This window comes from Dendropsophus ebraccatus, chromosome 1 (genome assembly GCF_027789765.1).
Source record: "Dendropsophus ebraccatus isolate aDenEbr1 chromosome 1, aDenEbr1.pat, whole genome shotgun sequence".
Lineage (NCBI taxonomy): Eukaryota > Metazoa > Chordata > Amphibia > Anura > Hylidae > Dendropsophus > Dendropsophus ebraccatus.
In genome coordinates, this window is record NC_091454.1 from 146677809 (window position 1) to 146705776 (window position 27968).

The following is a 27968-nucleotide window of genomic DNA, read 5'->3' on the forward strand; positions in this document are numbered from 1 at the left end:
ATTTTTAGACATATGTTAGCCCAGAGCCCTCTACAGTATACTTGAACAATGTAGAAGAAGAATAAGCAAGTGTGCCAAAACAAGGGCAGGGCAGGCATTTCTTCCTTAAAGGATTCACTAAGGGCACTGTGCTGCTCCTATTGACTTTAATAAGAGAACAATATGTATGCAGTGAGCCCACCCTTGTGGCAGCTGCAGACATGCAGAATTATGCTATAATCTAACTCTTTGGCTGTGAGAATGAAAACAAAGTATTAAGAGAAGAGAGATATGAGGATGAACTTGTGCCTTTTTCCTGTGCATATTTACATAAAGAATGTATTACTTTAGAATCCTAGGGGTTTGTTTATATCATTGCTTTTTTCATATAACACATATATGACAGCTGTACATCCAGAGTAGAGATGAGCGAACCAGGTTCGGGTTCGAGTCGATCCGAACCCGAACTTTTGGCATTTGATTAGCAGTGGCTGCTGAACTTGGATAAAGCTCTAAGATTGTCTGGAAAACATGGATACAGCCAATGACTATATCCATGGTTTCCACATAGCCTTAGGGCTTTATCTAACTTCAGCAGCCACCGCTAATCAAATGCCGAAAGTTCGGGTTCGGATCGACTCGAGCATGCTCGAGATTCACTCATCTCTAATCCAGAGTTATTGTGCTCATTCTATGTACCTGTACCTGTAGATATTTCTGTGTACCGTATTTTGGTTCAGAAACGTATGAATAACAATCTATAGGTACAATGTATGATATGCAAAATAATTCATCTGATTGTTTTATACAGCGAGAACTTCATGTAATTAAGATATTTAATTTTCTTCCCACGTTGCTCACAAGGTTAAATGTTGGCAGGCCTAGTAGTTTTTTCCTGCTTTTCCAGATTCCATAAAGTGGCAGTAAAACATGTTAAAACACATCGGATTGTAGTGTGTGCCAACGGGAACACTCCACTGGTGCTTTGCTACACATCTCCTGCCAGTGAGCCAAGCCAGCTTCTGAGGTCCCAGCACCAATTACCACACGCCCAAGAATACGAGCACGATTGTAAATTCGGCCCTAGAAAGGAAGCAGAGATTTCACATTTTCTATTGGTAAAATTAGTTGTAGAGGTCTGTGTCTGAGGTTGTAGATGTCTAAACTTTTCATGTTTTATAGTGTAACAACAATAATTTACAGTGGATTCTGGAAATATTTTCAAAACTTCAGCTTGCCCTTTATTATTACGTTGTGGGATAAAAGTCTTTGCACCCAACCAATGTTTAAAATCCTTAAACTGAAGGACTATTTTCTTACTCTTTTAATAGCATTTAAAACACAGGAGACATATATAATCACAAAAGGCTAATCCTTCTCACTAACACCTACACAGGCTCCATATATTATTGGATTCACACCAACAGACCATGTAAAGTGTCACTCGTAAGGGCAGGAAAAGTTGATGGGTGTTGGTTGCATCTGAATGCAAAAATTTGGTGTTGTTTCATGTTTTGGCACACATTGCCATCATGCTAGTTTTCATAGTAAATGTAGATGTTACTATTGTTATTAACAGGGCTTACTGCTCAATATTATATAGTCCGGCACTGCAACAGTCAACTGTTGAATGTTATAAATAGTACAGAGCTGCTTTAAAGCGACTCTGTACCCACAATCTGACCCCCCCCCCCCCAAACCACTTGTACCTTCGGATAGCTGCTTTTAATCTAAGATCTGTCCTGTGGTCCGTTCGGCAGGTGATGCAGTTATTGTCCTAAAAACAACTTTTAAACTTGCAGCCCTGTGCCAAACTGGAGTATCTGTGCCCTAACTTTGCACCACCCTTCCGTCCCTCCTCCCCACCCTCCTCATCATTAGGAATGCTCCAGGCAGATTGCCTCCTATTCCCCACCTGTGTCAGCCCCGCACATGGGCTGGATCGTTAAGCAGCTGTGCAATGTTCAGCATGGAGAAAATGTTCCAGTGGCATTCTTAATGATGAAGAGGGTGGGGAGGAGGGACGGAGGGGTGGTGCAAAGTTGGGGCACAAACACTCTACGCCACGCCAGTTTGAAGTTGTTTTTTTAGGACAATAACTGCATCACCTGCCGAACGGATCCCAGGACAGATCTTGGATTAAAAGCGGCTATCTGATGGTACAAGTGGTTTGGGGGGTCAGATTGTGGGCACAGAGTCACTTTAAGTGGTTGTTGTAGTTTCAACAAACTCTGCATAAAGTAATATTATAAAGTAATGTAAGAAACTTTCTAGTATATTTTATGGGAGCAAAATGCCTCTCTCTCTCCTTATCAGGCTTCTCAGACCGATACTTTGTGTAATAGAAGGTATGAGTAATAGGAGTTTGAGGCATAAGTTACATGCTGGCTATAGGGGGAAGGGTAGGGGAAAGGCAGGAGGTAGACATGGAAGGGTAACTAAACAGCAAATTGGGAAGTTATAAACTTGTGCTTATAAATCTGCTTTGACAACTCACCTGCATGACTAAAAACTCTAATTGTAGGAAAGGACTCTGCATAAATTCAAGCGGAGTATCAAACAGGAATGGAGCATTCCACACTGGACTGGTGCCTGAGGCAGTTCGGGTCTCTTTAATATCTATAACTTGGCTTTCTTGAATCAAACGAATGCTGACAAAGTGGTCTAGAAGTGGAGATTAACAAAACAAGTGAGAAACAAATTAAAAAAAAAAATTTTTATTTTTCATTTCAATTTGCTAATAGGATTGATGTGAAGTGATTTTATATTATGCTCAGAATTTCCTTACCTGGGGCTCCTGGAATACGGGTTAGTTTGCCAAGATCCTTTGCCTTCTGTACCATTACTTTGATACGGTTTGCTAACACTTGGTGCTGCAGTAGGATCAATATCTGTCCTGGTAATTTGAGTTTTGAAGTAGGAGGTAACACAATATCCAAGGTGCTCAAACTCTGTTGACATTCATAGGATAGAAAGAGGTAACGTGTAAAGAATTTTGCTGCACTGCAAAGCATAAAAACTACAATCACTACAATCTTGGTATATACAGTTGTGCTCAAAGGTTTACATACATCATCAGAATTTTTGCTTTCTTTTCCCATTTTCAGACACTATGAGTGGAAAAAAAGGTTTTGTGTTATCATTCATAGTAAGTGGTTGGGGGAAGCCAACAACTGCTGGTTTTCTCTTTTTAAATCATAATGACAACCAAAAACATGACTCTGATCAAAAGTTTACATACAGTTGTTAATAAAATGTCCCCTCTAACAGCTTGAAGTCTTTTGTGGTAGTTGTGGATGAGGCTCTTTATTTTCTCAGATGGTAAAGCTGCCCATTCTTCTTGGCCAAAAGCCTCCAGTTTCTGTAAATTCTGGGTCTGTCTGCCCTGAACTGCGCTCTTAAGATCTCCCTCAATCCTTTTGAGGTCAGGAGACTGAGATGATCATTCCAAAACCTTCACTTTGTTCTACTGCAGCCAATGACAAGTCAACTGGGCCTTATGTTTTGGATCGTTGTCATGTTGGAACATCCAAGTATGTCCCATGCGCAGCTTCTGGGCTGATGAGTGCAAATTTGCCTCCAGTATTTGCTAATAACCTGCTGTGTACATCCTTTTTTCATCTTTGAACAAGTTTCCTGTTTCTTTGTAGTTCACACATCCCCAAAACATCAGCGATCCACCCCCGTGCTTTCTATTGGGAATGGTGTTCCTTTCATCAAAGGCCTCGTTGACACCTAATTGTAACATTTATGGTTGAGACCAAAAAGTTTGATTTTGCTGTCATCACTTCTAATGACCTTGTTGTAGCAGTTTTGAGGCTTGTCTCTGTGCTGTTTGGCGTATTGTAGGCAAAATACTTTGTGGTATTTGCGCAGTAATGGTATTTCAGCTGATGGTATTTGTGGGTTTTTCTTTGTATCGTGAACAATTTTCCTGGCAGTTGTGGCCAAAATGTTTGTTGGTCTACCTGACTGTGGTTTGGTTTGTACAGAGCCCCTGATTTTCCATTTGTTAATCACAGTTTGAACACTGCTGACTGGCATTATCAATTCCTTGGATATCTTCTTGTATCCCTTTCCTGTTTACAGAGACTGCAAAGGTCCCCTGTGCAAAAAATGTGTTTGGGCCCCCATAACCTATTCGTTTCTCCACCTTTCTGCCTTAAATGTGCACACATATGTACGCCTGGGTATCCGGTACATGTGTCCTGGTTTCTCGGGAGGGCCCTACAGCACAGATGCCAGGGCCCACTAAGGGACTGTACATCAGTCTGTGCAGGCCGCAGTGTGGGACTGGGGTACCTGTGGCCCACCAATAGAACCGATCATGGGGGGCACCCAAATAAAGAACCCGTCAAAAGGGACATGCAGACCTGGTCCCATCTTGGACTGATGTATCTTTGACCACAACTCCTGGAATAACAATAACTTCAACTCTCAATGCCTTACACTTATGAAGTTCTCAGAGAATGCTGAGAGTTGTAGTTTCTGAGGAGTTGTCTGCTCATTTGTACTTCAAATCCCAGCACATCCTGAGGGCTGCAGACTGCAGTAAGTGCTGGGAGTTGTAGTGTTTGCAGCTGTTGTACTTGGAGGGTCCTAGGTGCATTATACACGGAATGCTGTGTGGGGGATGAGAGTATATAGCTCAGAGTGTGGAAGTGACCTCAGAACAGCACTAAACAGGGGATAGAACAAATGGGCCCTTAATCACTGTTGGGGCACAGGTGGGAGACATGTACTGTATGTGGCTGCACAGGTGGGATACATGTACTGTATGTGGCTCCACAGGTGGGATACATGTACTGTATGTGGCTGCACAGGTGGGATACATGTACTTTATGTGGCTGCACAGGTGGGATACATGTACTGTATGTGGCTCCACAGGTGGGATACATGTACTGTATGTGGCTGCACAGGTGGGATACATGTACTTTATGTGGCTGCACAGGTGGGATACATGGACTGTATGTGGCTGCACAGGTGGGATACATGGACTGTATGTGGCTGCTTAGGGGTGAGATGAAAGAAAAAAAACAACGATACTGCACGGGGTACAGTTATTGGCAAAGGCATGCACTTATAATCAAACATCGGCATCAGAGGGTGGGGGGCTCTGTGCTTTCTCTTTCACAGTCCACCCTCTATCTTATAACTTCCAGCACCCTGAAGATACACTGACAATAATCACTCACTGTCAGAGCTGCTGCTGCTGTTGCTCCTCTTCACAGTCTTGTCTCTGGCGGCCATAACCCTGCAGGATCCCTGCAGCCCCTGTCACCTCATGCTCTCTCTCTCCTTCTCACACAAGGGATGCTGGACAGTGGACTATAGGAGGGTGCTGACACCACCTGGGGGGCCCACTACAGACATGTGCCATGCTGAGCTGACACTTTAGAGTCTGAGCCTGGCGGGCCCCTAGTGCAGCTGAACAGGCTGCACAAGTGATATGTCCGCCTCTGAGTTCAACTACCTTTTCCTGTAGATCTGTTGACAATTCTTTTGCTTTCCCCATGACTCACAATCCGGAAACATCAGTGGTTGGATGAAAGATGCAAGAGTCTGTCTGGATCACAGAAACTTTTAAACCCATTTGTGTCAACTTCTGTGCCTGTGGCCTGAATGTTATCAGGCCAAAATCACCAGGCTATGTCAACGTTGGATCAGGGTCATTTTTTTATTATTTAAAAAGTGAAAACACAGTGGTTTGAGAATAAATGGCTTCACCCAACCAATAACCATGGAAACCATAGAGAAAAAGGTTTTCAGTGTTACCATTCATATTCTCTGAAAAAAATGACAAGAAAGCAAAAATTCTGCCAGGGTATGTAAACATTTGAGCACAATTGTACAATGTACAAGTACAACACATAATATACCATTCATAGTGTATGATATATCACAAGTAAGTAACCATGCAGTCACATATTCATCAACAATTATTTAAATTTGTAACCCCCTCATCCATGTCTGTGCAGTGCAGTTATATGGCTGGACAACTAAGACTAGGTATCTTCAGGGTATTTATCAGGGCATACCAGCAGGCAGGTATGCTGACTTTTTACACTGTGTGCCCGTGAGTTAATTGGACAGAATGTAGTCTACTACTGACTACATTTATTCCATTCCCTGTTATACTGTTATTCTATAGGATTCAAAAGTGCAGCCCCCTGCTCTGCAGAGAAAATCAACCATACTTCAAGTTGCCCTCTGTGCCCCTTCTGTATAGTTAGGACACCCTCTGTGTCTCCTTCGTATTGTTAGGACCCAATCCATATTATTAGGCCCCATGAGCCCCTTTAACGTATTATACCCTTTGGGCAGTGTTAGGCTCTCTGTATAATATTACTACTGCTACTGCTCTGGACAGTTTCTTACATGGGCAAAGGTGGCAGCAGAGAACACTGTGTCAGACTGGAAAGATTACACCATTTCCTGCAGGACATACAGCAGCTAATAGGTACTAAATGGCTTGAGTTTCTTTTTTTTTTTAGAAGTCATTTACAAATCTGTGTAACTTTCTGACAAAAGTTTATTTGAAAACAATTTCATCTCTCTAGAGAACTCCATAAAATTAAACTGTACATTATTTTAAACACATTAGAACTTGGAAATTTCCACTGAAAGCATGCATCATTTACCATGACATACATTTTAAGGATGCTAACCAACACTGACCTTCTTTAGCTTGGTTTTGGCAATTGACAATTCTTTTGTAAAGCCTGGTGTGGCCTGGGAGTAATAGTCCAAACTGGCACAGGAGAAAAACACTTCCCCAATGAAGCCTTCCCTCATTGAGCTTCTGTTGCGGGTATATACTGCTAGACGTAGGGTTTTGTCCTCCAGATCCTCTGGCTTATATCTAAAGAAAGTGAACTTCTGTGTGCCATCTAAATCCTCTGTCTGCCCAGGCTGTGGCTCTTTAAATCCAGGTTGGAGATAGGCCTTTACCAAACAGTCTCTTTTCTGATACAGTCGTTTTGGCAGATTGGAAAAACCAGTGACCGTAACAGTTAGCATTTCATCAGCCAATGAGTAACCTAAAGTAAAGTGCACAAGTGACTGAGGCTTTTGTTTGATAGAAGATAACCCAATGGGGTCAGTGCAAGACTGTGGCACCCTCACCAGCTGGGTACGATCCCCATCTAATGGACTTCCCCCCATAACTGTGCTCCTGCGCTTCATAGCACGCTTAGTCTTTGATGATAGTTGGTAGAGGCTGGGCAATGATGCTCTAACAGGATGGTTCCTCTCAGACATGCAGTTTAGTTCCTGTTGAGGTGCTGATAATCCTTCACCCCCACCTTTAGGGGTAATATCCAGAGTTTGATACTGTTCGTGTAAAGCAACATTAATAGGTTTTGCAAGACTGTCAGATAACTCCATATCCATGTTACACTGCTGTGTGCAGCCTTTGTCTTCACCATTATTGCTGGATGAAGATTGTTGCTTGCGGCTCTTGTGCCAACAGATGGCACAGCCAAGCAGCAGGCAAAAGCACAGAAGTGCCAGACCAGCTCCCAGCAGCACCTGCAAATGGACTGAGCAAAAGAATTAGAAGTTCATATAAAAGAATTACAGATAAAACCAACAGGTTTTTTTTCTTACTGTATCAATTCCTAAAAACTCATCAGGTACATTCGCTTTAAGTATTGCCTATGTATAGAACGGTGCCAGCGCAGGGAAGCCGGTGCTGCAGTGCTTTTTTTGAACCGCGACTGAAGCACTGGAGACGGGCCAGCTCGCCCCAGTGGGAGGAAACCCCGGCCCCTCATTGAAGGGTGGGGATTTCATGCCACTGGAGGACCACGGCACAGGCGCTGTTTTATTGATGGTACATTCTTTTTCAGTCTACAGTTGTCTAGAACAGCTTGTTACCTACAATGCATCCTGCACAAGTGGATCAGTTCCAGAATCAAATATGTGGGGTTGTGTAATCAGAAAATTCTGGCCATTCAAGGTCACTTTCACATGAGTGTATTTTTTATCATCCATATTACATCTGCTTTTTGTGGACAGACAGTTTGTGGGTGGACAGTGGAATCTACCAAACCATAGAATGAAGCCTATGGGACCAGTGGAGATGCACACAGCTGCGAGCAGAGGCAAGCTGCAGAATCCGTGGCAGGTGATCCGCCAGGATTCCATAGTGTGGACATACCCTAATACAGAACCCAAATCAATCTGTGAGGCCAATTACACTACTTTCATCCATTTTATGAATAAAAAATACCCATTGAAATCTATGAAGAGGAATTAAAGGGGTTATCCAGTGGGCAGAAAAGGTCCTACCTGTTCTCTTCTCCAGTGCTGCTCTTCCTCCCTCTGGCTGTCTCAAATGGTAACTTCCAAGGAGAGATGGAGGTGAAAACATGTTCAGGGCAATATTCAATACCTGCCCAATGTTACCAATGTCGTGGTGACATTGGGCAGCTATTGGACATTGTCTGCAGGAGTGGTTTTGTCCGCATGCAATGCTCAAAAAAAACTCCCAGTTATCATCTGAGATGGCCAAAAGGAGGAAGTGCAGCGCTAGAAAGCAAAACTGGTAGGACCTTTTTTTTTGCTTTCCAGATAACTCCTTAAAAATACTGATGTGTTTGTATGCGTGATGATCTGTATAGCATAAATAAGTCATCAGTATTTCCTCTGTAAGGGCTGTTTTACAGATGTAATCAGTGTATGCTGCATACAAAATAATAATGCAATACTGATGCAATATCATCTGTATATGTCTATAATTCTCATCTGGAATACAGGCGTTTACCACAATAAGTTAATGTGAAGCAGGCCTACGAGGCTTAATGGTGACTTTATCTAAAACAAATAAGCTGTAGGCACACAATCCACTTTATATCCAGTCAAGAAATCAGTCAACCCCTGTCAAAAATTCTTAGTAATGCAAATTACTAGGTGATTTTTCTCAACAATGATGATTCCATAGTTTTGGTCTCTGCAAAGTATTAAACAATAGTTTACATGTTACATCTGGTCATGGAAAAAATAACACTTTAATCTTCAGGTGTACTGATAAGAAGAAAACAATCAAAAACCGCAAACAGAGAATGGAAAAAAGTTATCAGTAAGAACTTTTCATTCCTAGGGTCTGTTCACACGTACAGAATCGCTGTGTAAAACTCGCACAGAACTCGCATCAAACTCGCATGAAAGTAGCTGCGTTTTTTTGTGGTGTTGAACTCGCCTGTGAAAATCATGTGAAAATCAAAACTCATATAAAAATCGCACCAAACACGCAGTGAGAATACACATACATTGACTTGATAGCAATCAGTATCGCTGTGGATTTATGTGCGAGAAACTCGCAGCGATAAATATGCAGCGAGTCTGTACGTGTGAAGGCACCCTTAGGCTAAGTTCACACAAGGCTAAGTTCAAAAAGGAAAAAGGCGTCCGCTTTTTGCGGTTAAAAAGACGTCCGTTATTGCATCATATTAAATATGCTTGGCTAAAATGCATTAAAGTCTATGGAATACAGACGTCTTTTCCACACAATGTATTGAATAACGGACGTCTTTTGAGGCGGATGCATTCAATACAATGTGTGAAAAAGACGTCCGTTATTCCATAGATTTCACTGCATTTTAGCCAAGCGTATTAAAATGATGCAATAAGGCAGTGCTTCCCAACCTTTTCCACCTCGGGGCACACCTTGGAAAAAAAAATTTCCTCGGGGCACCCCTACTAAATAATGTTCTACAAAATAAGAAAACCGTCATACAGTGACTCACAGGTGACGTCTTCTTTGATCTGAGGAGTCACTTTCCCTTTTCCTCTCCATCCGCCATGATGATTTCTTCCAGCTACTTTTCATCTCTTCAGAACCTGCAAGACAAACAATTTAGGCTCCGCACATTTCTAGCAACTTCCTTTCCTTTCTCCCCCCTGTAGGCTCCCAAAGTAACTGCGCTGTGTGGTGTTATGTGCAGTAAAGCGAGTAGGAATGTGGGATGCCCCCTGTATGTAGGATCCCCTGCTGTGCCCCCTGTATGTAGGATCCCCTGCTGTGATGAACTAATAATGCCCCCAGAGGTGCCCCCATGAACTAATAATGCCCCCAGAGGTGGCCCCCATATACTAATAATGCCCCCAGAGGTGCCCCCATGAACTAATAATGCCCCCAGAGGTGCCCCTATATACTAATAATGCCCCCAGAGGTGCCCCCATGAGCTAATAATGCCCCCAGAGGTGCCCCCATGAGCTAATAATGCCCCCAGAGTTGCCCCCATATAATAATAATGCCCCCAGAAGTGCCCCCATGAACTAATAATGCCGCCAGAGGTGCCCCATATACTAATAATGCCCCCAGAGGTGCCCCCATATACTAATAATGCCCCCAGAGGTGCCCCCATGAACTAATAATGCCCCCAAAGGTGGCCCCCATATACTAATAATGCCCCCGAAGGTGCCCCCATAACTAAAAATGCCCCCAGAGGTGCCTCCATATACTAATAATGCCCCCAGAGGTGCCCCCATGAACTAATAATGCCCCCAGAGGTGCCCCCATGAGCTAATAATGCCCCCAGAGGTGCCCGATATACTAATAATGCCCCCAGAGGTGCCCCCATATACTAATAATGCCCCCAGAGGTGGCCCCCATATACTAATAATGCCCCCAGAGGTGGCCCCCATATACTAATAATGCCCCCAGAGGTGCCCCCATATACTAATAATGCCCCCAGAGGTGCCCCATGAGCTAATAATGCCCCCAGAGTTGCCCCATATACTAATAATGCCCCCAGAGGTGCCCCCATGAACTAATAATGCCGCCAGAGGTGCCCCATATACTAATAATGCCCCCAGAGGTGCCCCATATACTAATAATGCCCAGAGAGGTGCCCCCATATACTAATAATGCCCCCAGAGGTGCCCCCATGAACTAATAATGCCCCCAAAGGTGGCCCCCATATACTAATAATGCTCCCGGAGGTGCCCCCATATACTAATAATGCCCCCAGAGGTGCCCCCATGAACTAATAATGCCCCCAGAGGTGCCCCTATATACTAATAATGCCCCCAGAGGTGCCCCTATATACTAATAATGCCCCAAGAGGTGCCCCCATGAGCTAATAATGCCCCCAGAGTTGCCCCCATATACTAATAATGCCCCCAGAGGTGCCCCCATGAACTAATAATGCCGCCAGAGGTGCCCCATATACTAATAATGCCCCCAGAGGTGCCCCATATACTAATAATGCCCAGAGAGGTGCCCCCATATACTAATAATGCCCCCAGAGGTGCCCCCATGAACTAATAATGCCCCCAAAGGTGGCCCCCATATACTAATAATGCTCCCGGAGGTGCCCCCATATACTTATAATGCCCCCAGAGGTGCCCCCATGAACTAATAATGCCCCCAGAGGTGCCCCTATATACTAATAATGCCCCAAGAGGTGCCCCATGAGCTAATAATGCCCCCAGAGTTGCCCCCATATACTAATAATGCTCCCAGAGGTGCCCCCCATGAACTAATAATGCCCCCTGCTCTGCCCCTTAAAAAAAACAAACATCCTACTCACCTAATCCGGGCTGTGGCTGCAGGAAGCAGCTCTCCTCCTCTTCGGGCTCCTCTGCGAGCCGCGGGGATGGGACTTCCGACAGGCGTGATGACGTCACATCATCACGCCTGTGGGAGAGGTCACGTCCCGGCCTCCCATAGGCTGCTGGCATGAAGTGCCGGCGGCCTATGGGAGTGAATATAGGAGCAGGACGCTGACACTTCCTGCTCCTATATTCTGCTTACTTTAATGTTCCGCCCGCTCCCAGTGCAAGCGGAACATCAAAGTGATCTGTGCATCCCGAGAAGCTGTGGCCGCAGCTTCTCGGGATGCTTAAAGAGACAGCGTGCATTTCCCACCGGGATCCCGCGGCACCCCTGGTGGGTTCTCCCGGCACACCAGTGTGCCGCGGCACCCCGTTTGGGAAACGCTGCAATAAGGGACGTCTTTTTAACCGCAAAAAGCGGACGCCTTTTTAGTACGTTGTTTGAACATAGCCTTAGGCAGTAATTATGGTAAGTTGAAGTCTAAGTAGGTATAGGTGTATTTACACAGGGCCATTAGTTTGCAAAAACATAGCATAATACTAGGATAAAAATCTCTGAAATAATTCCTTAGATGGTAAGTTGCACCAACGTAAGATAAATTCATAAACAGGCAGAAAAGGAGCCTGGGTGGGGAGTTTTTGGATGCAGTTACACAGGGTGAATATCATCTGAACAGACCTATATTGACCTGTGTAGTAGGCCCTATAATCAGCCAGCAAACCAGCAATCACTTGTTTGTCACCTAGTCAGGTGCCCTGTCAGCACAATAATCGGCTCCATAAATGAGCCCCAATCAACAAGATACAGCGCTTATCATGGCAGCAGTTGTCCCGTCTAAAAGGGCTGGTAGTCTGCTGATGGTTGGGTTATGGGGTTTATAGAATTTTTTGTGGCATTTTTTTCTAATTTTCCATTTTTTTGTCTTTATTATAAAGTAATCCTGAAATCCTGCTCTTCTCATTTTTACCACTAGGGCTGAGACTAAACTGAGACTTCCTCTTGTGTTTGTGGTGATAAGCTGAGGCTGCTGTAAAGTGATCTGTACAGCATTGCAGCATCATGTGACACCAGTAGGTAGACAGCATTAATACAAGACAATAGCAGCTCTCTTTGGAATAAAAGCACACTCACTGATGTTTTACATTCATCTCAAGGGGACAGAGTCTGTCTATTGTGATCTATGTCCATGAGTCTTACTGTAAAACATGTCACTGAATGCTGTTAAGAAATAGCCCAGGCAATATGGCAGCCCCCATAACAATAATGCAAAAAGTGAAAATAAAAGTCAAAATAGAAAAACAGATGAAAAAAAATGATTACATTTTAGTATATTGATTAGTATGTTTCTAATCAGTAAAAGAAAATTTAGGAGACCAATTCTCTTTAAAAATCATCTTTAAGTAGAATATGTAATCTGTACTAAATGACTGGCTAGTAGAGATGAGCGAACCACGAGCATGCTGGAGTCCATTTGAACCCAAGCGTTCGGCATTTGATTAGCGGTGGCTGCTGAAGTTGGATAAATCCCTAAGGCTATGTGGAAAACATGGATATAGTCATTGGCTGTATCCATGTTTTCCAGACAACCTTAGAGCTTTATCCAAGTTCAGCAGCCCCAGCTAATCAAATACTTAACGTTCGGGTTCAAATGCTCGAGGTTCGCTCATCTCTACTGGCTAGTGTTTCTGCCTCTTATGAGGAATTGTATTATGGGAATCTGAATACAACCTTTAAGCATGTAAAGAATGTACAACTTTGCTTACTTAAAAATCTGCACCATCTGCGCTGCTTTTTCAAGCTGCAATTGGATGGTCTGTGCAATTGAGGCTGGCCCAGCACTCCCAATTAACTGATATCCCCTCCCCTTGGTCATATGGCCAGACTTGATTCTGAAGAAGATGCATCACCAGGGAAAGAGATATCGGTGCACTGGACTGGGCAGCGGTTTGAAAAATAAACCATGCCACTAAGATCTACATGCCGGAGTCGGCCAGGCACTATAAAAACACATTTTCAGTAAGTGAAATGGTATTTTTGCTTAAACCTAATAGTGGCCTATGCATTACAATACAATTAAAGTACAAACCATCATCCTCTAAAATGCTCTCCTGAAGCCCTCATTGTAACCTATCCATGATACTGTCTGCCCCCCTTGTCAACCATTTATAATTACAAGTATAAATTCATATTTCATAAGCAATGTGAAGTGCACATCCTGCGGGAACACAGCTGTAGTGCTATTTACAGCTTCACTAAATGTTAGTGTACCATTTGTGATATGAATATCAGTGAAATTAGTGTTTGTACATAATAAACCTATCATTAATATGAGTAATGTGTGCAATATACTTTTTAAAATGTCACACTGCTAAATGATACATATCTATTATCATACAGACAGTGAAACATGCAGAAGCTGTGCACCAGGTCTGACGTGGCATACAAGTGCTCCTTTTTGTTAGACACGCGGAGACAAATCCGCAAGTAGAAATAAAAAAGAAGCTCTGCCCAATCCAGTCTGTTTTAATTCTCTGAAAAGACTTAGAAAAATAAGAGCCAGAATCTGCTTGGCTGCTATGTTGAAATGCTTTTCATGCAAGAGGCCCAGTCTGTATGCAGAAATATGTCACAGAGATGCGGGCTACAAACCATAGTACTGCAATAACCATTACCACAAAGGTGGACTTCAAAAATATTTGCAAATGTTCAACAGCTATTTCATTTCATATCATGGAGGTTATTTCATTATGATTTGAATTTCCTTATCAAATGAATGCCTGATCAAAAGAATATTTATTAGGGGGTCCCTTCCTTTGTCCAACCGCTTTCCCAACATGCCGACAGCTGAGCTGCTTGTACATTACCACTTAGCAACACTAAATGGGACTGGGCAAAGCCATCTTAGAAAGGATCTACGGTAGACACTGTTTAAATGTGTTTTTAATATTGTTTCTATGGATTTTAAGAGGAATTTTTGAATAAAGACTACTTACTTTTTATTGGAGCGGTGGACTTCCATTTTTTGTATACTGTTTAAATGTAATCAGTAATTGTTTTCTTGGTGCCTAAGCCATGAGTTATTCGGCTGCTCCCCAATGGATTCTCCCTGCCCCACCGCCGTTAACTGTTCGATCACTTGTTTTCCCCTAACAGGGAGATATCTATCAATCAGATGATCACAGGTTCTATACATTATTTAAGTGTTTGCGCAAGCAGCTCAGTATTGATGAACCAGTGTTTTCCCAATGGCAGCTGTAATAGGAGAGAATGATCGGCAGTTGGATTTCAACTGCCTGATCCTTTGTTCTCAGGAAGATAAACCATCACTACTGACTATGCATGCATACTAAACCCCACAAGCATACATGTGTAGGGAGGGGGATCAGGAGAGATGGCTGCAAGCCATCTTATGTGTATGACTGGCCAGCTTTACACCTATTTACTCCCTGAACAATGTAATTGGGCAGCAAAACATCAAGAGGCGCAGTCTAATATTTCAAGAATATCTGCTCTCACATTAATACATTTGCCCTACTGTATGAATGTTACCTCATTCAGCCCTAATATCCCTGCCCAATTGTTAGCCAAAAGACATATTAGATGTGCCCAGCGCAATGCATTATTTGTTTACATGGTAAAATCCATCACTTCTAGAGAAAATAAATATAGTAAAAAGGCGCAAAGGCAAGCACAGCCATACAAATATTTCTCCATGCATTAACTGTAAAGTGTTGTGAATATAAGAAGTACCCTATGTTTATCATTATTCTTTAACCATAGTGATTTTCAGATTTTATATTCGAATAGCATAAGCTGGTAAGTTACAATAGGAGAAAATGGAAGAAACAGGGAACACAATAAAACCCACGAGAAATAGGAATGGTAGGTTAGACAAACAAAAGGAGGATGAAGAGTATAAATAATGTCTGCACCTTCCTGATGTTTATTGAGAAGGACCTGAATCAGTAGCCAGATGAAGAGGAACACAACCACGCCCTCAATCATTCCTTTGGAGCAGAAGAAGATAACCGAATGACACACAGCCCCTGGAGATGTCTGTTCCTCTGCCAGCTCTGCCATCCTAGAATCAGTGTCCATCATTCCTCACTTCCTGAAAACTGCACCTGATGTGGTCAGGAGGGAAGCCCAATCCCGTCTTCATGTCATGTAAAAATGTTCTAGTAAGGTCATCTCTAGCAATTGAGGAGCCTGACCTTCAGCCACATCCTGTGTCTGTTGGCAAGTGGAAGTGTTAAGAATTACCGGCCACAAGGGTTTCCATTTCTTCAAAGGGAATTTCTTCCAGGTGAGACAATAGGAGGTCACCTTCTTGATAGTAGTTGGTATCAGTATAGCCTCGGGGCCTTTCTGCAAAGGTCTGAGCTAAGTTCCTCCCTCTTTTTCGGGATTCACGATGCTGTCTGTTGTGCCAACTGCATTGAAGGGAGGGAACAGAATAAGTGTCCACCCTTTGCCAGTCTTTAGAGTGATTAAACAAGCGTTTCAGCAGATGTAAAATGTATATAGCAATGGTCATCCATGTCATGCAAGGGACTCCGGCTTTGCTGCAGGTCCCCATTTTAGCTAGAAATAGAAAAGCTCCGACGTTAATCACCACAGTTTCTTCCCTTCTTTTATCCTTCCACGGCATTGTCAAAATGAATTAGTTTTTTGGAAGCAGTCATGCACATCCAGCTGCTTTTAACCCATCTGCAACCAGATGGCACTACAACACTAAATGTTCTGTCACCACCTTAAAATTTTGCATTTGTTTCAGAGTCCTTACCAATCAGAACATTTACTGATAGAAATTTCTGGTCTTTAAGTCATAAAAAAAAAAATCACAACCTTTTAGCAAATTTAAGACTCTTCAATTACATTTGACCTCATGTCACAATTGTTTTATTGTGGTATTTTGTTTCTGTTTAAGCTTAAAGTGGTTGTCTAGTTTAGAAAACTCATTTCATATATCTTACTAAGGAGTCCTGAGCTAGTAGAGAGAGAGATCCAGTGTGTAGTATCCTCATCTCTTGGCCAGAGGGGAGAACCTTGAGTACGCTTGGGTTCCAGAGTTTGCAGCACTTGATTACCAGTGACTGAAGAAGGTGGAGGTGAAGTTGGCCCTAAGGCTTCATCCAACTTCTTCAGCTACCTGTAATCAAATGCCCCAGATTAACCCCAGCGTGCTCAAGGTTCACTCATCTCTATCTTTTACACTTGGCAACCTGTCATATCTTGCATTACTTAGACAATCCATAGAAATAAATGGGCACAACCTTTGCGTAGTAAACATCATTTATGTATAAATAATTTTTGCCACACCATACTACATGGGCAAAAATAATGTAATTCCATCATTGCATTAGAATCAGTAGGACATGGAATAATTAAGGGCTAACAACTGGATGGACCATTGGTCAGTAATCCCTAAATTTGTCATTTGTGATTTTGAAGGAGGAGGAGCATCCTGTAGGAATGTGATGGACCAGAGTGGTCTGACAAGATCTCCGACAGCTTGGACATATGATATAAGGGCCGTTTTTCATTGACCTATTATCGGCAATGTTCCTAGAAGTGCTCAAATGGCCAATAATCAGCCCATGTTAAAGTGCCAGCGATCAGCCAATGTGCGGGCAAATGCCTGCAGCAATCATTCAGGCTGTACAGTTTATTTTGCCTTTTAGAGGCACTGCAAACAAGTGCTGAGCTCACTGATCGGGTAATGGGAAATGGAAATGAACCCTCTGGCAACAGAAAGATACGGTCCCATATTCAAAGTGATCATTATTCAAATTCATCACCATTGTCAACCCTCTAGATAAGTGGCAGGACTTCACTCTCAATTTTACTTAGCGGGCAAGCCAATTTTATCTGAATGAACCTGACGGTGCAACCCAGCACCCAGAGTAACCAAATAAACATAAGAATAATGTCCACATTTCACCACCAAATACTCACTGATAATCCACTGCTCAAACTGCATAAGTGCTTCAATCTGGGGACAATGCCTTGCAGATGTGGGTCTAAGCTGAGTTTCTATGACCATTACTATACCTGGTAACATGCTGATCCCAAAGTTCAGGGATGAAAAGTTTCTCTAAACTTTATAAAACTTCACATTTTTTGCAATTAAAATCACTTTTACACAAACTCATGCTTAAAACATGATTTTTCGTGGTACTTGTCTGCATGTGCGAAAAGTTACAATGTAAGTTCATCCAGATAATATCTACATGCAGGAAAAGCCATCTAAACAATGATGCCTGAACTCTGCTCCCACAAATATGGAAGCATACACCTGTCAAACACAACAGGGTACACTGAAGTTTTAAGATTTCCCTTCACTGGAAATAAGGGGCCTAGACCAATATCTGGAAAAAAAAACCACTCCTCCACCAAACTTTATAGTTGGCACAATGCAGTCAGACAAGTAATGGTCTCCTCGTATAAGCCAGACCCAGACCCAGACTCATGATTCAAATGATAGATGAATCAACATTGTTTATCACTCCAGTGGCAGTGTGCTTTCTACCAGGGGACCACAATTACTAGGCCACAGATCACTTGGCAATCGGCCACACAGAAAGGTCACAGTATGCAGGATGCTTGAGAGGGAAGAGCCTGAGCTGCATAGAGCAGGATCCATGGGGAGAGATCTCCTGCCCTATCCTGATTTCATCCTATTCCTAGATTCTCCCACTGATACCTGGGTTTTACAGGTACGACAAGGCTCCCTCCCAGTGGTATCTGAATACCAGAGCTCCTCCGGCAGTGTTGGTGGCCTCTCCAGGGAGCAAGACTGAGAAATCGCAACCTGCCTCAGTCACATTTACATTGTAAGGCCCGGTGCACACACCCTATTTTTTCAATTACTAACAGCCGTTGTTGCAGATTGCAACACTGGCAGCTATTTATTGAAAAAATACATTGCATTGTTTTCTATGGATCTATGTGGTTGCACAGAAAACTGACATGTTAGTTTTGTGTGGCCGCTATTCATTGAATAGCCGCTGCACAAAACTGAGAGTGCAGATAATGTAAAGTCTGGCTCCGGCCGAACTTTACATTGTCTGCAAGGCTAATTGCAATGTGGGCACAGCCGTATGTGCCCGCATTCCATTTTGAAAGAAATTAAGTTCATCCAGCCAAGGCTGCAATACCAGCCGGGTTGAACCTCACAGACAGCGTCCGTTGTGTTACACGGAACGGCCGCTGTCATAAGTTATGTGAACTTAGCCTAAAGCAGGGACTTCAAACACCTCCAGCTGTTGCAAAACTACAAGATCCATCAAGCCTGGACAGCCAAAGCTTTAGCTAGCTTTAGCTGTCCAGGCATGATGGGAATTGTAGTTTTAAAACAGCTGGAGGGCCTGAGTTTGACACATCTGGCCTAAAGGTAATAATTAAATTACATTTCATTTTCTCGTCTATGGAAAATTGTCTTGCATTAAACTGGTCTGTGATTCAAAGAGGTTGGGGACTGCTGCTTTACACCACTCTATCCCACACTTGCCTTTGTTTATACTAAAGTAAGTCTTTCATACATCTGTTTGGACATGTCACGAAGCTCCCGATGCAGTTTTTGTGCTAATTTTAACACCAGATGGGGGTTGGCTCTGCAGTTATTGAGTCAACAGAGAGTTGGCAACTTTTATGCATTGAGTTCAGGATAATATCCTACAGTGTTGATTAAGAGAAAGGCGGGGAAAAAAAGGAAAAAAATCCCTCTTGACTCAAAATCTCACTAAATCCCTGGATCATGGAAGATCTAGGAGGGAGATCTTTTAGGAGCTGACTTGCTGCAGTGGTAGTATCCTAATACAGCACCATACTGGAATTCAGTGACTTCTTTAGAACACCCACAAACAAATGTAAAGCCAGGCTGTAGTCATAGGTGCTGGATTGTATACACCTGTTGCAATAGAACTGAATGAAACACCTGGATTAATTGAGGTCACTCTCTAGAATTTTTTTTAAACATGAATAATTATAGCAGGTGGCATACACTTAAAGTGTTACATTTCTTCTTCTCTGTTATGCAGCCTCAATCCAAATTTGTTATAGGCAACCTTATTTTCTGCAAGAAGGATTTGAATGCCCATTGAAAAAAATCTGAGACATCTTAAAGGTGTTGAGGATTTCCCTTTGACTTGAAAGGGAGCCTGTTTGTAAGGCTGCCATCACACCTCATTTTGTTTTGCAAAACTTTCACTGCAGTTTTGAGCTGATGCCAGAAATGGATCCAGCAGGAAGCAGAAATATAAGGCACTTCCTGTGTTCTGATTCCACCCCCCCCCCCCACCCCGAGTCAGAAAACAGGAAGTCCAGTGTTTCTTAGGTCATCTGAGTGCTCAGAGAGAAGTGAATCATTTGATTGACTGACACATTGAGCTTCATGTGTTTAGTCTTTTTGTTTCAATCAGCACAAGTCTAAAAATCTGCCATCAGGAGACTGGACCCGGATTTCTGGTAAGTTTAGCTTTGTTTTTTAGCATGATCACATAACCTGAGGAAGTCTGTGTGACGGAACGCGTGGGATGCTTTGTCCCAACCCACCATGTGAAAGCCATACTGCTTGTATTATACTGAATTACCTTGAATGCACTTTTCTCCTTAAGCCCCTATTCCACGGGCCGTCTAGAGGAGCAAATGAGCGCTCTCAGCGCTCGTTTTCTCCTCGTTCCCCGCTCGCTGCCGCCGCTATTCAACGCGGCTGCAGTGAGCAGGTGAGTGCGGGAGGGGCGGCGGGGAGCTTCGGGGGGGGGGGGGGGCTGCCCGGGTGATCGCTGATCGTCCGGGCAGCCCATAGGATACAGCAGCTTCTGCTGCCGGTGCTCCTATTCAAAGGAGCGGCGGCAGCAGATCGCTGCTATATCAGTCGCTTGTTTTTCAACATGTTGAAAAACCAGCGACTGCAACGATCAGCCGACATGAACGATGTCGGCTGACCGTTGCACTCCATTCCACGGGACGATTATCGTTCATAGCAGCCGATATCGGCGAACACGGCCGATATTCGTTCCGTGTAATAGGGCCTTTATTACACTTGCACTTTAAATCTTTGCATTGGCATTACATGTATTTCTATGGCAATATATTTATTAGCACTTTATATTGGCTTATATGTGTGTTTACCTCCTGTATATCACATTTATATACGTTATACATACTTTTGTATACTTCAATATTATTTATTTATTTATTTATTATGCATTCTTTGGGATATTGAAGATGATGCCACTTAGGATTCAGTGTTGGTGGGTTTGGTTCCACTGGGCCGTATTGTGGCCAGTGGAATGTATGTATTTTAAATGTTTTTAGTGTTTTTTTGTCCCCTGCATTTATGTAAAATAAAAATTGAGTTTGATATTGAGTAATCTGTGAGGTGCAGTCCATTTCTTTTTCAATCCTTTTGTTCTTGCCTTCGATGTCTGTAGCTGAACTGCGCAGGGATTTTATCATGACAGGTAACACGCGCATCAGTTTTTGTGCCAAAACCAGAAATGGATCCAACCAAAAAGAGAATTACAAGTCCTCCCTTTATATTTCCCATTCAATTTGAATCCACTTCTGTTTTTGTGACAAAAACTGCAGTGACAGCTTACAAAAAAACTGCAGTGTGTGTCTGTGTCCAGCCTTAAGAGGTTATGCTTGGGTATTGTGGTTGGGTACGTGCACACTGCGGAATGGCGACGGATAACCTGTTGCGCATTCCACAGCTCACACCTGTCGGTGGATTGTGTCGGGTGCGCCCGTGTCATAGACTCCATTTTATGCAGGGGCGGATTCCATCGTCTGTCCAAAGAATGAACATGACATGACATAACACGGGGGGAGACGCGCGCGTGCCGCAGTCTGCAAGCGGGCGCAAGTGTCGAATTCTGCAACAGATTTTCCGTCAAATTTCCTCAATGTGCACATACCCTTAGAGAGCTTATCTTTTTGCATACTTAGAGCTTTAGCCCTGCTGCTTTTTGTTTCCTTAAAATTGCAGGGGGTTAAATCTAGATAGAAAAAAAAACAACTTTCACTGATGTTGCCTGTTCAAGTGATAAAGGGGATATTCTGCAAGTATAAAGGATTCTGGGAAAAGTCCTGAGATGGCCAAACTGTGCAGCCTGCAGACACAAGATAATAAAATGATTAAAGGCAATGGAAATATAAGGGAGAAGCATTAATGAGAATGCTGAAAGATAAGAAGGAGCAGTGATTAAAATGTGCATAGCAGCGGCATAATGAAGGAAATAAGGGCTAATGTGTCATATTTGCTTCCAAGTAGATTATTTGGAGAAGTAAAGGATCCCACAGGTGTAACCTAATTAAGTTTAATGGCTACATTACTATATTAACCCATACAGTGTAACCATATGGAGAGAAAGCAAACACCCACTAAACTTCTTTTAAATAAATAGGCTTAAAAAAAGGCAAATAAAAACTACAAAGATGGCGCATGACGTTTGCACCCCACCCAACCAAGCACAGTCTGGCCCCCAAGGGGGTTAACTTAATCCCCTGGGGGCCAGATTGTCACTTTTTGGGCAGGAAAAAAATTCCACTAAAAACACCATACACATAAGCTATGGGGACAAGCAGAAGAAATTCAACGGAACTCTATGGGAGAGTAATGCCACAGTTTGCAAGAAATAAAAAACATACCCTCAGCATGCTGCACTTTAGACAAACTGCCACAGAGCCTCAGAAATGACAGATGTCACCCCCAAAAAATTCCAAGTGTGTAAGGCATTTTATAAACGTCCACTGACTGCCAGCTGACATCTGGCCGCTGGCTTTAGTTTTTCTGAACTTTTAAGACAGAGTGAAACCAGCCTCATGGGTATTGTGAATGCTAAACCTAATTGCAGTAATTTTCTGGTTGTGTAGCCCTAGCCAGTTAGTCAAAAAACTAAATATCATATTGACCATTTCACCTTTCCTGCTGGTCTGATGTTAAAGACTGAGCGTCCTATTATGGTGCGTTTACACAGAGAGATTTATCTGACAGATTTTGGAAGCCAAAGCCAGGAATGGATTTGAAAAGAGGATAAATCTCAGTCTTTCCTTTATGACCTGTTCCCTGTTTATAGTCTGTTCCTGGCTTTGGCTTCAAAAATCTGTCAGATAAATCTCTCTGTGTAAACGCACCTTTACATGGAGTGATCTTTATTGATTAACAACTAATGGTACTTTTACACGGTGCGATAATTCGCCCGATCGCACGATTAACGATTTTGAATGAATAATGTTTTTTTTATAACGATCAGCGTTTAGACGGAACGATACATCGTACGGAAAATTCGCTATGCAATCACTTTGCGATCGTTTAAGCCTATCTCACACATAGGTGAAATCGCTGAAAGAATGTTTACACGGAACGATCTGCGATTTTTTTGCGAACGATTAACGATGATTTGAGAACATGTTGAAAGATGAAAATGAACGATTTTTTGCTGGTCGTTTGATCGTTCACTGTGTTTACACGTACGATTATCGTTTGAATTCGACCGTTAACGTGCAAAAACGAACGATCAATCGTCCCGTGTAAAAGGACCATAAGGGTCCATTTACACAGAAAGATTATCTGACAGATTATCTGCCAAAGATTTGAAGCCAAAGCCAGGAACAGATTATAAACTGAGAGCAGGTCATAAAGGAAGGCCAGAGATTTCTCCTCTTCTCAAATCCATTCCTGGCTTTGGCTTCAAATCTTTGGCAGATAATCTGTCAGATAATCTTTCTGTGTAAATGGACCCTAACTATAAACGATCGCAAACGAGATTGTTTATTGTTAACCCGAAATCGTTCACCATATTACACAGAATGATAGTCGTTATTTACGATCGTTATAATGATCGTTATTGCGATTGTTACTTTGATAGTTTACTCCATCTGATCCCAGCAAAACAATGAACAATGTGCAATTACACGGAACGATTAGTGAAAAAATGCGGAAATTGAGCGAACGAATGTGTAATTACAGCAAACGATTAGTGAACGATTAGCAAAAATTTTAGGTTCAGATCTAAATCAACGATGAAAGACATAGGAACGATTTTTCGATCATTGCCTGCAATTACACAGAGCGATTATGGTTTAAATTTGAACAATATAAGGATTTTTCACAGGATTATCGTCCCGTGTAATAGGGCCCTTAGGGGAAATTTTTTGGTCCTAGGGTTTGTTCACACAGTCTAGTTTTTAATTGTAATTATTCAAGTCAAAGCCAGGAACAGATTATAAATGAAGGACAGGTCATAAATGAAAGACTGAAACTTAACCTCTCTTCAAATTTATTCCTGGCTTTGTTTCCATTGATTGCAATTAGACACCTGAATGTGCGAACATACCATTATTGGGAAATGTGGCTGGTTTCCATTTCCTGATTTATTGCAAGATACACAAAGTGAAGCGGGACAAGCGATGTGCTTCTGTAAACGTCACTAGCTCTGAGCTAGCATAGGTTATAGCTACAATGTATGCTACCTCCTACCTTTTTATGTTTATTTTTGGTCTACAATGAACAATGGGTCTTCACATCAGAAAATTCCATCTTTTAAATTTGCCAAAAATTCCTACATATTTTAATTTCCGTCACATTCATCACTCTAGTTGCACTGGGTCATTGAGGGCTGTTGAGGCCAAATTGCACATTTAAATAATCTTTCCCTTTTATTTCTGCATTAGTTGCAAAAGCTAGTGCAAATAAATAGTATCTATTACTAAAGCCCCTATTACACGGGCTGATCTGGAGGAGTAAGCGATCTGCAATCTGTCAGATCAGCACCCACTGGCAGCGATATTACATGAGCGATCCCATGTCTGCTGTACTGTACATTCTTGAATGAAATGTACGCTATTACTTTCCGGAAGAATAGGGTGTGGTGTTGGCAAGACAACAAGCTGAACATTTATTATACATGGACACCATCTGATGAAGGCAAATATTGTCTATTCAGCTTTCTGTGCTGATTGCTGCAGCAGATTATAGTGGTGCTGCAGTATTGAGCAGGTATGTTCAGATTAAATTTTCAGTAGAAGAAGCTTTTGTGTATACTGGTTAACAACAAGCTAAAGCAGCAACATAATGTTGGTTTGCATCGACAAAAGCAAATACAATTTTAGCACATGTTCAGACGCCGTAAGAACAGTGGCCGTACAAAACAGACCCATCAATTATTCTTAACTGCTGCAGAGAACAACGGCCATCGTGTATACAGCATGTATACATTACGGCCGTTGTTCAATACACTCCTTTGTAATTAAGCAGTGCTGTTAAACAACGTCCATTGATGCAACGTGCAACAACATACGTTGTTTAACTACAAAATACAGCGTGTAAACGTGGTCTTAGACTATGTTCCTAACAAAGTATCTTTGCTCAGTACTTTGGTCAGTATTTTTAAACCAAAACCAAGAGTTGATTAAAAACACAGAAAGACTATGTTCACACACTGTTAAAATTTAGTGGCTGGCCATCATTTAGCGGCAAATAACAACCATTATTTCCAAACAGCAGCCATTGTTTTAAAATAACAGCAATTTGCCATAAATGGCAGCCATCTACTCAATTTCAACAGTGTGCGAAAATAGCCTTTCTGTTCCTATCATTTTTTGTAACATATCTTTGTATATTTGTACATGATCATGTGACCATGACATGAGCAACCACGTGAGGTGGACGCACATCATGATTGGCCTCTAAGTATTCTTACCATTCCATGATTAAGCGCAAGTAGCACGAAACACGTTGGTTTATTGGTCTCCCTTGTGGATAATTTTTTAACATAGTATTTTTGATAAGTTATAAAAGTAAAATTTTACATTTTCTAAGTACCTGGAGTTCTGGATGCCTTCACTCGTTGTCGCAAATTTGGCTGCAGGCAGGGGTAACATAATAAAGAAGCTCTACCTACTTATACCCTAGAGCACCGCATTACAGGCTCACTAACCTCTGTTAGAACTAAATTTCTCTAGGGTTCCAGTGTTGTCACAACCCAGTCACTGACTGGCTGAGTGGGTGATCCATCAAGTTGTGAAGAGTCTGGAGCAGAAGATCCAGGAGGCTGACGGGTGTCCGTAAGTGGTAAGGCAGCGCTGCGGGGCACAGGGATGGGTAAGTAGAGCATTCCCCTTGCCTGCAGGCGATTGTTCATGTTTACCAGACTTCTACTTTAGGCTAGGTTCACACTATGTAAAAATAAAGGCTGTTTAATAAAAATAAATAAATAAAAAAACATAACAGACATTATTTGTACAATGACGTCCTTTGTTAAGAAAGACGGCCGTCATTTTTACATTGTGTGAACCTAGGCATAAGATGCAAAGATAGGTAACTTCAGCTGTGGTAGATTGGACCCATGTGAATATTGTATTTACCAAACAGTAACCACAGTAGGACTAATGTATAGCTGATCAGAACGTCCCTTGGCAATAACACCTGGTTTTAGGCACTGCCCCAATCCCATTAAAGCGAACGTACCATCAGGTACATTTGCTTTAAGTATTACCCATGTATAGAACGGCACCGGTGCGGCAGTCCATTTTTTGAACTGCATTCCAGTTCCTGTGTACGGCGCCGTTCTATTTATGGGTACCGGGCTGGGGGTAAAGCACTGGAGGTGGGCCAGACCACCCCAAGTGGGAGGGAACACCCTCTCCTCTATGACATGGCTCCATAGATTTTTTGATCACATTGTAATCAACTCTGACCTAAGATGTCTTTTTTTCAAAACTAGAAAGCTCCAATCTTGACAGTTCAGCTGTGTCCTTCTTATATACAGATGCCCAAAACTGTACACAATATTCCAAGTGTGGTCTGACCAGTGATTTATAGAGGCAAAACTTTGTTCTCATCTTTAGCATCTCAGCCTCTTTTGATGCATCCCATTATTTTATTAGTCTTGGCAGCTGCTGCCTGGCACTGATCATTAAAGTGATCTGTAAGTCCACCAATACCCCCAGGTCCCTTTCAGAAGCAGTTTTACCCAGTGATTTATTATTTAGCACATAACTGTACTTATTATTTCTACTGCCCAAGTGCATAACTTTACATTTACCCACATTAAACATCATTTGCTATTTATCTGCCCAAGACTCCAGCTTCTCCAAATCAGTCTGTAATATTATATTATGCTCTTTTGTGGTGATTACTTTACCCAGTTTAGTCATCTGCAAAAATGGAGATTCGACTCTGTAGCCCCTCTACAAGGTCAATAATAAATATATTAAAAAGAAGTGGACCCAATATTGACCCCTGCGGTACCCCACTAGTAACTGACACTCAATCTGAGTATGTCCCATTAATGACAACCCTCTTTTTTCTATCACTCAGCCAGTTACTTACCCATTTGCATGGCTGCTTTCTTCCACATTTGTCTGTAAGGGTGGTATTACACGGGCCGATAGGGGCCCGATAAAACCTGTAAACGAGCGCCGATCTGCTAGATCGGCGCTCGTTTACTGGGCCTATTACACGGCCCAATAATCGTTTAACAAGGGCTGCAAGGACATCGGGGAGAAGCGGACCGCAGGAGCAACCCCGGAGCGTGGAGCAGCCCCGGAGCGTGGATAGGTAATGTATATCGTCAGTCGCCGGCCGCGCACCGCTTTTACACGTAGCGATGTGCGGTCGACACCCGACAATTATAGGTTCTAATTATTTCAGCGATCAGCCGATGACAAACGATTGTTGTCTTTATTACACAGAGGGATAATCGGCCGAATCGGGCCGATTATTGTTTGGTGTAATAGTACCCTTAGTTGAGTGTGGTATTGCTGTTCAGACATATTCATATCAATAGAGCTCAGTTACAATACCAGACACAACCTATAAACAAGTGTGATGCTGTATTCGGAAGACAACCATGTTATTCTAATTCTGGACAACCCCTTGAAATGATTCCTACAATTCAAAACGTCCATGCTTGTTGATGACAACTGTAAAAATGCCAGATTTCTAGGGGGTTTATACAGCAGAACTAAGACAAGAGTTTCCAAACAAACAGAGGATAACTCATAAAAAAAATTATACATACAATAACAAAGAGTTGTTAGTGTAAGCAACTCTAGTAAGGGCACATGTACACGCTAGTTTCCTAATTTGAGATTTTGAGTGTAGAAACCAAATTACAAACTGATTATCAATCAACAAAAATAGAAACATTGACCCAGTGTACACAAAGCCATCTTATCTTTTTATAAGTTTTTTAAGTTGTATGAAGATAGGCTAAAGATTATAACGTGAAACATTTAAAAAAAACATTCTTATTATTGTTTATATGTTCTATATAGCCACCATTTGCCATATCCACCATTACTCACAAACAGCAGTCTAGTTATAAAAATTATAAAATGAAAAGTAACTGACCTTCCCAGGCTCCTAGAGGTGGATACGTTGGAACTCCAAGATCCCTGGAGTCCATTGCAGCCT

The 27968-nt window shown here is 42.3% G+C and overlaps 1 protein-coding gene across 1 annotated transcript; it reads right to left on the reverse strand.

Moving 5' to 3' along the window:
* Positions 1–578: 578 nt before the first annotated feature.
* On the reverse strand, positions 579–27968 carry LOC138778392 (synaptotagmin-4-like). The gene is made up of 5 exons (XM_069956442.1): positions 27906–27968; positions 6658–7520; positions 2768–2930; positions 2477–2643; positions 579–1062 (listed from the first exon to the last, which is right to left on the reverse strand). The coding sequence occupies exons 1-5, from the start codon at positions 27958–27960 to the stop codon at positions 913–915; spliced, it is 1398 nt and encodes a 465-aa protein (XP_069812543.1). The 5' UTR covers positions 27961–27968; the 3' UTR covers positions 579–912.